Below are 12,371 nucleotides of genomic sequence, written 5' to 3' on the forward strand. Positions count from 1 at the left end.
GAATGAGCATGTAGGACAGGGGCAAGCAACATTTTTTGGCCGGAGTGCCGAAAAAACCCACAATGCCTACCTTGGAAGGTGCCGGAGTGCTGGCATGCCAGAAAAACAAAATGAGGTCGGGGGGGTACATGGCAAGATGCCCTGCTTGTGCCCCTTGCCCGCAGCCAAACCCCTGCACCTCAGCCCTGCGGCCTCTTGCCCCCGCCCAAAGCCCCTGTCCCCCAGCCCAGGCTCCGTGGCTATCAGCAGCTACCCAGAACCTGGGCCAGCTGCAGCCTCCCTGCCAGAGCCCCAGCTGCCTCCCAGCCCCAGACCTGGCCCTGGGCTCCAGGAAGGCAGCAGATACCCGCGATGCTCCCCGCTGTGCTGCCCTAGCAGCGTGTGGGACCCGACTCTGCAGAGCACAGCGCGGGGCACAGAAAGCTGCTTGCAGCTCCGAGCTCCCCACTGCTCTGACCACACTTCCCCTGCAGGCGGGATCAGCAACGAGGGGCACAACCTTGCCTGCTGCCCACGCTGCTCCCATGCACACAGGGGAAGTGTGCTCCGGGCAGCACAGAGCTTGCAGCAGCAGGCAGCTTCCCTGTGTGGCCCCTCTGTGAGCTGCCGCTCTGGGTCGCACATGCTGTGCTCCTGACCCTGCTGCCCTCCCTTGGCCCCTCCGGACTGGAGCGCAGCATGTGTGACCTGGAGCGGCAGCACGCAGAGGGGCCGCACACGGAAGCTGCCTGCTGCTGCAAGCTCCGTGCTGCCCGGGTCACACATCCCCTGTGTACATGGGAACAGCGTGGGCAGCACACACGGTTGTGCCCGTCACTGCTGCTCCTGCCTGCAGGGGAAGTGTGGCCAGGGCAGCAGGGGTCTCCCAGTGGCGTGCAACTTTCTGTGCCCTCCACTGTGCCCTGCCCCGCGGGGTCCCACACTCTGCTTTGCAGAAGCCAGGAGGGCAGCACAGCTGGGAGCATCGCCCTTATTTTGTGCCTCCCTGGAGCCTAGGGCCGGGAGCCAACTGGGGCCTGCCGGGGGCGGGGAGGCAGCAGCTGTTTGCAGCTTCCGGGCTGCAGCCCGCCCAGGTTGACGCAAACATGGGACTGAGCCATGAGAAAGAGAAAGTCACAAGGAAGGAATGGGAAAGGCAGTGTGTTCTCCATGCTGAAAACTGTAAACAAACAGGATATCCAAATAATATATGCCTTAACTGCTTAAAGTTCCCCCTTGGGAAAAATATTCCAATGAAAGATGTCTACAACTTTTTAACTCTGGAATCTGCCTGTATTATCTCGTATTAATATTATGTTTAGCTTTCACGCTACAAATAAGGTCAGGAATAGAAAGCTTGGCTTGACTTCTTCCAGGAAACAAAAAAACCCACTAATACAAGGCATTAATGTATTCCTATAAAAACCCGCTAGCTATTTCCTGATAACGTACATACACAACGCACCATAAGAAACAGCAACATTGTTTAATTTAGCGATTAATGCTCTGGGGTACACATTACCTAGATCAGTGAAAATATTGAAAATAATCTAAAGGAAAACATCGTTTTATCTGCAAGAATCACTAAATTCTATGTCCATGTTAAAGGACAGACAGAGGATTTTGAATAGTGATAATTTTTTTTTTTTGATATTTTACACTCTAAATTGAAAAGATGAGGACGTACAGATAGAGATTGGCGGGAGGAACAGCCCGCTCTACCCTTACCTGATCGGCGCCTTCCAAGTCGGCGGGCGCATGAGAGTCGGTGAGAAGATCCCGCTCCTTCCCGGAGCCCGTCACGACGCAGCCCCCCTGCTGCGGAGGGCAGGGCACGAGGGGCCTCAGAAACCGGAAGTCGCTGCTCCCCGACCCCGTGCTCAAGCACACTTCGTACCGGTAACTCCTGGACAGGGTGCCGGTCCCCGACACATCCACCCAGTCTCTCGGCAAGTTGCCGTCGCCATACAACGTGCCGGGAGCACTGGTGTACTGCTCCCCGCCCCCTCTCCTCCGGCACACCTTGACCAGGACAAATGTCACGACGGAGAGCAGGAAGAGGAAGGACACGAGGCACAGGGAGACGGTTAGGTACATGGTTAAAGCGCCTGTGTCGGCCCCTTCGGCGGCGGCGGCGGCGGCATCAGCGGACTGCAGGTAGGCGTCGGAAAAGCCGTCCACGAGCAGGATGTTGAGGGTGGCGGAGGAGGACAGGGGCGACTCCCCGCTGTCCCTGACGAGCACAATGAGCCTGTGCTTCACCGTGTCGCGCTCCGTCAGCGGCCGGCTCGTCCTGACTTCGCCGCTGTGCAGCGCCACGGCGAAGAGCCCCGGCTCCGTGGCGCGGAGCAGCTGGTAGGACAGCCAGGCGTTCTGCCCCGCGTCCGCGTCCACCGCCACCACCTTGGTCACCAGGTAGCCCGGCTCGGCCGAGCGCGGCACCAGCTCGCTCCACGCCGCCGTGCTGTTCTGCAGCGGGTGCAGCACGAAGGGCGCGTTGTCGTTCTCGTCCAGCACCACGACGCGCACCACGGCCTCGGAGCTGAGCGCCGGGGACCCGGCGTCCGTCGCTCTCACGCCCACCTCCAGCTGCCTCGTCTGCTCGTAGTCCAGGGAGCGCAGCGCGTACACGCTGCCGTCGGCCGAGTTCACCGCCACGTAGGCGAGCACGGGCAGGGCCCCGGCGCCGGCGCCGGCGGGCACGAGCGAGTAGGTCACTCGGGCGTTGTGCTCCGCGTCCGCGTCGGCGGCGCGCACTGTGCCGATGGCCGTGCCGGGCGCCGTGTTCTCCCGCACGTGCATGGTGTAGGCCGCCTGGCTGAACACGGGCGCGTTGTCGTTGATGTCGGACACTCTCACCCTGATCCTCTGCTCGGCGGACAGGCTGGGGGCGCCCTGGTCCCGCGCCACGATCGTGATGTTGTACTCCGACACGCTCTCGCGGTCCAGCGCCCGCTCCGTGACCAGCGCGTACGAGTCCCGGAACGTCGCCTTCAGGGAGAAGGGCAGCGCGTCCTCTATGGAGCAGGCTGCCCTCCCGTTGTCCCCGGAGTCGCGGTCCCTGACGCTGAGCAGGGCCACCACCGTCTCGGGGGGCGCGTCCTCGGGGATGGGGCTGATGAGGGATGTCAGGGTCACCTCTGGCGCGTTGTCGTTCACATCCACCACCTCCACCAGGACTTTGCAGTGCGCCGACAGCCCCCCGCCGTCCGTGGCCTGGATGTACAGCTCGTAGGTCTCCCTCGTTTCGAAATCCAGTTCTTCCAGAAGCCGAATTTCCCCCGAGACTGCGTCGATCTGGAACGCCTTGCTACTTCCCTTGTATTTCTGGCTGAAGGAGTAGGAGATCTCCCCGTTACTTCCCTCGTCCAGGTCATTGGCAGAAACAGCAACAACCAGGTAATTTCTGGGGCTGTTTTCCGGGACCTGGGCTTTGTAAGTGGCCCGGGAGAAAACGGGAGGGTTGTCGTTGATATCGAGGACGATGATGCGGATTTGCGCAGTGCCGGACCTCGGCGGGGAGCCGCCGTCCAGGGCAGTGAGTAGCAAACTCAGCTCTGGCTGTTGCTCTCGGTCCAGGGCTTGGTCCAGCACTAGCTCCGCATGTCTCGTGCCGTCGCTCTGTTCCTCCATATGTACATGGAAATGCCCATTGGAGCTAAGGCTGTAGCTTTGAAGGCTGTTGTTTCCCACATCCAAATCCCAGGCGCTCTCCAGAGGAAACCGAGACCCAGAAGAGGTCGTTTCGGGAATTGTGAGGACTTGTTCTTCTTCCGAGAAAACTGGGGAATGATCGTTTATGTCAGTAACGCGCACCTCGGCCCGGTATGATTGCAAGGGATTCTCCAGGACTAGCTCAAAGAGAACAAGACAGGGCTCCGTCTGCCCGCACAGTTCCTCTCGGTCCAGTTTCTCTTTGATAAGCAAGTCCCCAGTCTTGCCATTCAGCTGGAAATGCCGGCTCGCGGCGTCCGACACCAGGCGGGCCCTGCGAGCAGACAGGCTCCTGGGCTCCAGCCCCACATCCTTTGCCACATTAGCCACGAAGGACCCGCTCTCCATTTCCTCCGGCACCGAGTACCGCACCGTCTCCGAGCCGATCGCCCCCACGCACAGGAGCAGAAGGAGAGACGCGGCTTGCCTGCTCCGCTTTGTTCTGCTCCCGGTGTCCGCCATTGTGTCTGCAGGAGGCGGCGCGGGTCGATCCGGAAGAAATATCGCTAGTCCCGATTCATCCCACCAGCCCGATCTGCTAAGGGTTCGCTTGAGCTGCCAGAGGGTGAGTTGTGCCGATGTCTCCTGTGATATTCTCAAAGGCAAGAGACGAGACAGCCGCTCTGCTTCTCCCGGTTCCTAGAGACAGTGATTTCCTGCCGGAGAGCCGGGCCTTCAGCAGCTGCAAGTCACGCTTTCCTCGTATTAGTCAACAGCGCCACCAAGCGACAGGACGTTATGCTCGTTGCTCTTTGATTTTTAAAAAGTGTGTAAAAGAATCTATTTTAAAGCATAATGGTCACGGGACAGCTACCTAAACCAAACTATGCGTGTTTGTACCCTACATTGTGTCTGAATAAGAAATAGATTGAAGCGACAGGGTTAATTTATTTAGCCGTTACGTCATGAATATTTGGGGTCTATTATGACGTGTTAATGAGAACATAGGAAGAAATAACGCAAAATTGAACTGCGATATATCTTTTAGATTTCGATTTTAGGAATTATTTTGAATCCAATCGACTCCATTACCTTTTCAGAGGTTTCCCAGCAAAGGAACTCCTGACGGAAAATGTTTATCTAGTGGATCCTCTCTCTGTATCGATGTGAAAGTTTACAACAGGCAGTATAATCATATTTTGACTCGATTTCCTTATTTTCGTTGTTGTTATGATTAAACATGTTTTAGAATTGAAAAGTTTCAAAATTTTATCCATAAATGATATTTAATACCTTCTTTCGAAAATCTGGCTAGTTTTTTTCTCTTTGACATCCCTGTCAGAACCATACCTTTTTTGGAAGAAGCATAGAACATGCAACCTAGGTTCTTATTTGTTTGTATATTTCTATACCACAGAGGATGTATGTAATGTATGTAATGTGAGTTTCAAGAAAAAAGTGCATATAGTAGAAGACTATTTACTGGAGTAAATTTTCGACTTGTTTTCCTCAGGCCAGGTCTGCCCCTGTTTATCTTCCATATAAAAGTGTTGCCTGTATTTGGGGCTCCACTTTCCATACGTCTGAGCTCTCTCTCCTGCCTGTGTGTGATATCCATTATCGCACAGTCATTCTTTAACCAAGATCCAAATACTTGTACTACATCATTGGGTCTGATTTTGGGTTTCGGCTGAAATGTCAACTTAAGTCTGACTACATAAAGAGGGATGCTTCCGCCAAAGTCAGTTTGCTGAGGAGTCTCAGAGCCTGCATCCAATACCCGCTTAGATCTCCAAAATCCATCCCAACACAATAGGAGATGGTGATGTTAAAGCTACAACGTCTACTCCATCTCATCGTTCTGACACTGAGCTTTCTGATGTTTAATTTGATTAATAGTTTTCCGAAATAAAGGGCAGAATACACGGAGAAGTCACTGTTTCAGAAGAAGAGGAGGAGAAACCCCGACACAGTAAGCTGCTCTGTCGCCTCTACCTCCCTAACTGGTAGAAGTGGAGCAGGATTCGCCGGAGCCTGTCGGAGAGCCGAAAGCTTTGCTGAGAGACAGGGCTAATTAAGGGCGGGTATAATAATTTAGCATGGGGGAGGAAGAACCCACAGTAGCAGGTGCCTTTGAGCATCATAGGATGAGGTGTAGATACATGAACTGCCCAAAACATTGCTTGAAATATCAGGTTTCTGCCTTCAGCTCTGCTGTCAGGAATCATGGGATTCTCCCATTCTTGGACCAAGCCTCCTGGACAGTACTCTGCCCAAATCACTAGTTTTCTGCCCATGCTATCTGCTGTTCTTCCTTTTGTATATGTGACCAGCGATAAATCTAGTGGCCACCAGACTGCCTTCTGAAACGGAAATGCAGTTTTATTTCTACAGTAGGAAGAAAAACACTTAATGTACACCTTATCCCAAACAGCCCTCTTCATTCTAAGTCAGGTGTAGGTTTCTATCGGTTTTCCCAGCATGGATCCCAAACCACTAGTGTCTTGTGGGAAACAATTGTTCTTTTCTTCCTGAATTCCGGTTTTTGTTTTTTCTTTTTTCTTTTTCCTAATTTGTCTTTTCTTGTCGTATCTTGTCTTTTCTACTTCCTGCACTTTTGACATCGTTTCCCTCAATAGTTTATCAAGGTCCAAAGGAAGTTCAGCCATGTTCCTCAGTGAGCTACTCTTCCATTGCTCTTTACGAGCTCTCCTATATCTGCTGGAAGTAGCTCCTCAATATGTAGTCATTCTTTCCACTTGCCTTTTCTCCATTCACTAAGTGAAATTATGAATACCGAAAGCATCCTGTAGGTAATGTAGTTTAACCGACTTTCCTAGTCAAATCTTATAAATATCCGTTTACTAACAAATCTAACCTTCTAGTAAAACTACTGTCAAACTTGATGCAACAAATGACAAAAACCAGTATCTGGCCACATAAAAAGCAGGGAGGTCATGGCAGTCCATGTCCTAATTTGGAAAAGTTTGTGACTAAGCAATCAAGATATCCCAGGTAAATGGCCACTCCCTGGGAACAGAGAAAGGCAATCCACAATCGAACTCCACCCTCTGCCCCCCCCCCTTCCCGCAGGGCCAATATGATCATGGGGTAACCCGCCCTTCAGTTTGGGGATTGGTTTTACACCGAGTGGAAGGGCAAGGAACCTCCTACATTATTTCCCAGCAGGAGCAGTGGCACACCCCTGTAAAAATCCCCAGCCTTGGGGAGACACCCAGTATCTCTGAGAAAGTCCTAAAGACACTTAGACATGTTGAAGAAAAGTGGGGGTTATATGCGTTTGTGGTAGGGGTGGAATTCCCTCCCAACCCCATGCAGCAATAAACAGAACCCAGAAGCAAAGGTAATATCCCTAGTGAGACAAGGTTCCTTGGGTGAATTTGATATCTTTTGTTGGTCTAATAAAAGATATCAAATTCACCCAAGGAACCTTGTCTGCCTATGTCCTTAGACCAACACGGCTAAAACCTACACCCCTGCATATCCCTAGTGAGGCATCTGCATGGCTACGCTTAAACCATCGCCAACCAGTAGCTATCCACCCTCTTCCTGAACACCCCAGGGATGGACACTGCACAACTTCCCTAGGAAATCTCTTTCACAATCTCACTGTTCTAGCACTGGCGTTTTTCCTGATATCCAATCTAAACTGACTTTGCTGCAACTTCAGGTCATTGGATCATGTCCCCTTCTCTGCAGCAATACAGGAAAGGTTTTCTTCCTTTTCTTTATGGCAGCTCTTCAAATACTTGAAGCCTGTTATCATGTCCCGGTTAAAATGCCCTTTCCACACGCTGAACGTGCCTCGCTCTTTCAGCCTCTCTTCATATGACTAGATTTAAAAGTCTTATCTCATCTTTGTGCCCACCTCTGCTCTACCAGGCGTTCTCATGCCGCCTTAGCCCAGACTATCAATCTTGCCTGTCCCGGGCTTGCGAGTGGACCCCAAAGGTTATCCCGGCTGACGTCCAGGGGTCCCCTTAACTCGCCTGCCACGACTTCGAATAGAACCTCAGTGAAGGGGTTCCCCTTCGAGGCAGACTTCAGGGTCATCAGGCCTCTTGGCGGGCACTCACAGGGCTCCAAGCTCCCCTACACTCCGGCCACTCGCTACCTTGGGTCGCACGTCTTCTGGCACTTTGGCGTCCCTGGTTCCACTCGGCTTCTTCCCCAGCCTCCCGTGGCCCTCCAGCCATGAGTCCCAGTGTCCCCAGGTCACGGCTCGAGCATGAAGGCTTCGAGACCCTTGGACCTAGATCCGACTAACCCGTATCCCTAGTGCCCTATTCCAACCACCCTATGACCTAGTGTGCGATCCTCACCACCGTGACTGCCGAAGCGATGCGACCAGTGGACCTGGAGGTCACAAGGGAATAGAGAGTGCCCTTAACCTATGGACCCCGTCTTTTCCCTGTGCCTAGGTGCCCCAGCCCCAGTTGCTTGCCCCACTCGGGTATGGCGTCCCGGCTGATTCTTCTTGGGGTGTTGTGGGCCCGGCCCGTCCGCCGCTTAACTGTCCCTGCTTGGGGTCTTCTTCCACACCCTGCAGCTATCCCCGTTGGGGTCCCCATCGGCCCCGCCCTTGTTACCTCCTCTCCAGGGCTTCCCCGCCAGCTTTCCAGCCGGTGTCTCCGCTGGTTCTGCAACCTGCTTTACTGCCTCTGCCTCCGTGGGTCTCGCTGCCGGTGCTGCTGCCGGCGCCTCCGCCGGCTCCTCTGCTGGTGCTGGTGCTGCTGCCGGCTCTGCTGCCGATGCCCCTGCTGGCTTTGCTGCTGGTGCCTCCGCCGGCTCCACCCCTGCCGTCCCGGGCTGCTTGAGGAAGCGGCTGAGCCCCGCAGGGTGTGGGCTTCCCCGTCGAGCCTCCGCTCACCAACCGCCTTCCTGTGCCTCGGGGGCCGCCTTTTGTTTCTGCCGGGTGGTGTCTCCAGCCGACGTCACCCGGCCCCAGCTGAATACGAACGCGGCTGACGCCCCGCGTGGGCGGTTTCTCACTCCTTTCGGCCCTTGCAGATGGTAAGTTGGGGCTGCCTTCTATTTTGTGTTGGGGTTCTCCTGCAACCCTGGCACCCCTGGGACACTCACCTTTGGACCCTATCTAAATTCTCCACATCCTTTTTAAAATCTGCAGTCCAAAACTCCACACAGTACTTTAGATGACACCTAACCAGAGCCGAGAGGAGAGGCACTAACATGTCCCATGTTTTCCACCTAATGCTTCTATTGTTGCCTCCAACCTTCCCTACACTCATGCCCATGCCTTGCAGGTGTCATCCCTTAAAAATGTGGGTGGGCACTTAGCTTCAATCTAATATCAGGCCACCTCAAGTTTGTATTTGTATTTTTTATAAATTGTCCCAAATGCACTTTGCATTTTTTGGTATTGACCTTTCCTGTTGACTCTCTCCCACCATTTCAACCTGTTGAGATTTTTCTGTTATTAAAACAGGAAATGCAGGACTACTTCAGCCCTTACAACTAATAATTAAAAGCAGAAAGTCATACAAAGTGATTCAATTAGAGACAAAGACACTTCTATAGCTATATTTGATGTATTATGCTATTCTTCCTCCTGTCCCTTCAGTGAAGAAACAAACTGCACATTGACATATGAAAACCCAGTTGTCACCAGATTGGGGCTCTGGGAGTGACTATGATGCCCCCTGGAGCTCAACCCTTGTCCTGCTCCAGCTCTAGAGTGCCCTCCACTTCTTACTCAGCTGCCGCACTTTGATGTAATTGTTTGATTGGAAGGGAGGTTCCCTGATGGGTCCTAGAGTGAACCCCAGTACCTCTAGATGCCAGCTAGCTCTTCCAAGCCTCTGCTGTTCTCCATCTTGCCATCACTATACGGGCCCTGGTGGCACACCATTGCTCTTCTCCAGGGCACAAGCTAACCTTAAGGGCTAATCATGACCTCCAACCTCCCCTACACTCATTCCCATGCCTTGCAGGTGTTATCACTTAAGAATCTGGGTGGGCACTTAGCTCCAATCTGATATCAGGCCACCTCAGGCTTTCACCCTTGTTAGAGTCTTGGTTTTCTCAACCTCCAACCTTCTGGCTGAAACACAAACTAAATCCCCTCTTTGCCTGAACATAAACAATGACTACCTTCCTGCACAACCAGGGTTCCCTTTACCCCAGTCTATTCCTTTGCAAATGTCACAACCCAGTTAATCAGTGCCCCTGCCACTAGCAAGAGATACCATTCAAATAGTCAACTAAGGATTAAAAAAAATCCTTGCCAGAAACTCCTAAAACAAAATCCTGGTGGAGAGCTGTATATAATTTATGCCCACGTCACAAACAAGAAACGAAACTTAAGACTGGTCAGGGCGAAAGGGGACAGCCCTGCCATAAATCCCTGCAATTAGTCAAGAAATAAGCATAAGCCCCTCATCATAACCTCACACGTAACAGGCAGAAAACCTAACCCACTACCTTGTAACCTGAGAGCAACCTGAGAGCACAAAGAACTGCTGCTTGCCAGAAAATTAGAGATTCCACATAACTGTTCATCATTGGATATCTCCATCAGACACCTCTGTCTATAAATAGTTTAGCAGTTTCCGCCCAAGGCGGAGAACCCTGGAAAAATCTCTGAGGAGAAACCTGAGCTCATCACCAGAGTAACTTGGCAGACTGATCAGCTGTCAATGACTCCCCATCATCGTAAATCTTGATGTATCAAAGCCCTGCAGGCACGATAGCACGTTTTTGGCACCACGTCCATCATTGCTTGGCAGTAACCCGTACGTTTGACTATAATTGATGCAACTGTAATGGAACAAAGGCTCAGCCTGCGTGGCACGTCACTATCTGGGCGACGTAAGTAAACAATCTCCTGTAACCAACACGCGTCTGTGCCTGGTTAATTTCACCCCATCCATTAATTACCTGCCTGTCAAGGTGAAAGTTTTACTGCTCCAGTTGGGGGGGGGGGGGGTCAGAAAGCATCTGCCAGCACTGCTCTGATTCCCGACAGCAAGGAAGCAGTCTGTTTGCCTTTCTACAGACAGGTGCCACCTAGGAGCTCTCCGTCATCTTCCTGATTTGGTGCTCAATGCTTCTGCAGCCTCCAGGGCCAGACTGCCCCTCCTGTATCACAGCCTGTGTTTATATACTTCCATGACCCTAGCCCAGTGTACTACAGGAGTGCAGCTTCTTCAGTAGTAAGTATTTGTAGAAGGTACCTATTCCCTGGCAGCTCATAATGGGCAGCTTTCCTTGCCTGAGAATCTTCCTGCTGCTCCTTCACCTTTAAAGTAAGAGTAGCCTTTGGCTCTCCATTATACCCATTCACTGGAAGCATATTGCAAAGTTGAGGTAGAAGAATGGTGTTACTCTCCTATCTCTCTAATAAGCACAACAAGCCATGCTTCACCTATTCCTCATCTGATTTTGGCCTTTGGATCCTAACTTAGCCTGTCTGGAGCCTCATGGCGAGAGACCTGTGTCTGTGGTCTTGAGTAGCTGGTAGGAGAGCCAGGCATTCTGCTCCATGTCTGCATCTATCATTACTACCTTGGACATCAAGTCACTTGGCTTGGCCAGGCAGGACACTTGGTGGCTGAAGGCTGATGTACTGTTCCGCAGAGGGTGTAACACAATTGGTACATTATCTTTTTTGTGTATTACACTAGCAGGAATGACTGCCTCAAACAGAGTGCTGGGACCCATGCAGGACTATGAAGGAGTCTTGTACATAAGGAAGCCATTGTATTCTTAGTTGACCTAGTATGCAATGCACAGGCCACAATGTAGAAAAGAAATTACAAAGAGCATATTGTAAATTCCGGACCCAGTTCTTACAGGTATTTTCTGATGGGAGCTTTCCTTTGTTGTACTGCTGTTCTCTCAGCTTCCAGTGTATAATTCATTTCACGTGGTTTGACATAAACTGGATAGCCACAGATACCAGAAATAAGAAGAAAAAAGAGTGGATCTTTGTTTCCAAAAGACAATAGTTCATAAAAATCATAAAGAGAAGTAATAAGTGGAACAGTCAAGTTTGAAATTTCCTCTTCAGGTGTCTACTGCAACCCCACTACTTACTCTCTGATGACAACAGGGCCCTGAGAGTAAAAATCCCCAGTCTGATATTTACCCTGCCAATTAATTTCCATTTCTTGCTCTTTCAGCTCTGTAAAATTAGGAGAAGGTAATGCTCTCAAATCTTGGAAGGCAAATCTTGACCTGTCAGGTAAAATTGTTGACAGCTAGACCCGAATTATCTGTGGGCAGGCTTGCTGGCAGGTATATGGAGGGCACAGAATGAGAATCCATCATTGAAAGAGATGCCATTTCCTATCAGCTTATGGAAGGACTCTAAAGAAGACACCCACACAGAGATGCTACTTGCAATGTTACTCATGGGCAGGAAGCAGTTCACTCACTATACAATATGCACAAAATGCTGAAATTGCTTAATGCCAGTTCCCTGTGTTTTGTGGAGAAGACACCTAGAGCAGGGTAAATGATCAAAGACCAGGCTCCCAATCAAGTGTGAATCTAGGATGAAAATAAACTGAAAATAACTAAAGACATTCTCACAGGGTGAGAAATTGAAAGCATTTCTGAACTACCTGTCATAGTTCTACCCAATGGAAGCTGCATGACTGTCACTTGTTTTTGAGTATGAGCACTACTGATACTGGACATCAGTTTCTGCATGTGGGGTTCAGAAGACATTCCAGGGCAAGTTGGTGTCTACATTC

The 12,371-nt window shown here is 51.4% G+C and overlaps 1 protein-coding gene across 1 annotated transcript; it reads right to left on the reverse strand.

Moving 5' to 3' along the window:
• Nucleotides 1-963: 963 nt before the first annotated feature.
• Nucleotides 964-4,701, reverse strand: LOC132252466 (protocadherin beta-16-like). The gene has a single exon (XM_059733374.1). It carries the CDS (start codon nucleotides 4,153-4,155, stop codon nucleotides 1,642-1,644), a length of 2,514 nt encoding a protein of 837 aa, XP_059589357.1. The 5' UTR covers nucleotides 4,156-4,701; the 3' UTR covers nucleotides 964-1,641.
• Nucleotides 4,702-12,371: the final 7,670 nt, after the last annotated feature.

This window comes from Alligator mississippiensis, chromosome 9 (assembly GCF_030867095.1).
Source record: "Alligator mississippiensis isolate rAllMis1 chromosome 9, rAllMis1, whole genome shotgun sequence".
Lineage (NCBI taxonomy): Eukaryota > Metazoa > Chordata > Crocodylia > Alligatoridae > Alligator > Alligator mississippiensis.

Excerpts from the sequence above, each read along its gene's own strand:
- LOC132252466 (XM_059733374.1), bottom strand. The coding sequence starts at position 4,155 with ATGGCGGACACCGGGAGCAGAACAAAGCGGAGCAGGCAAGCCGCGTCT.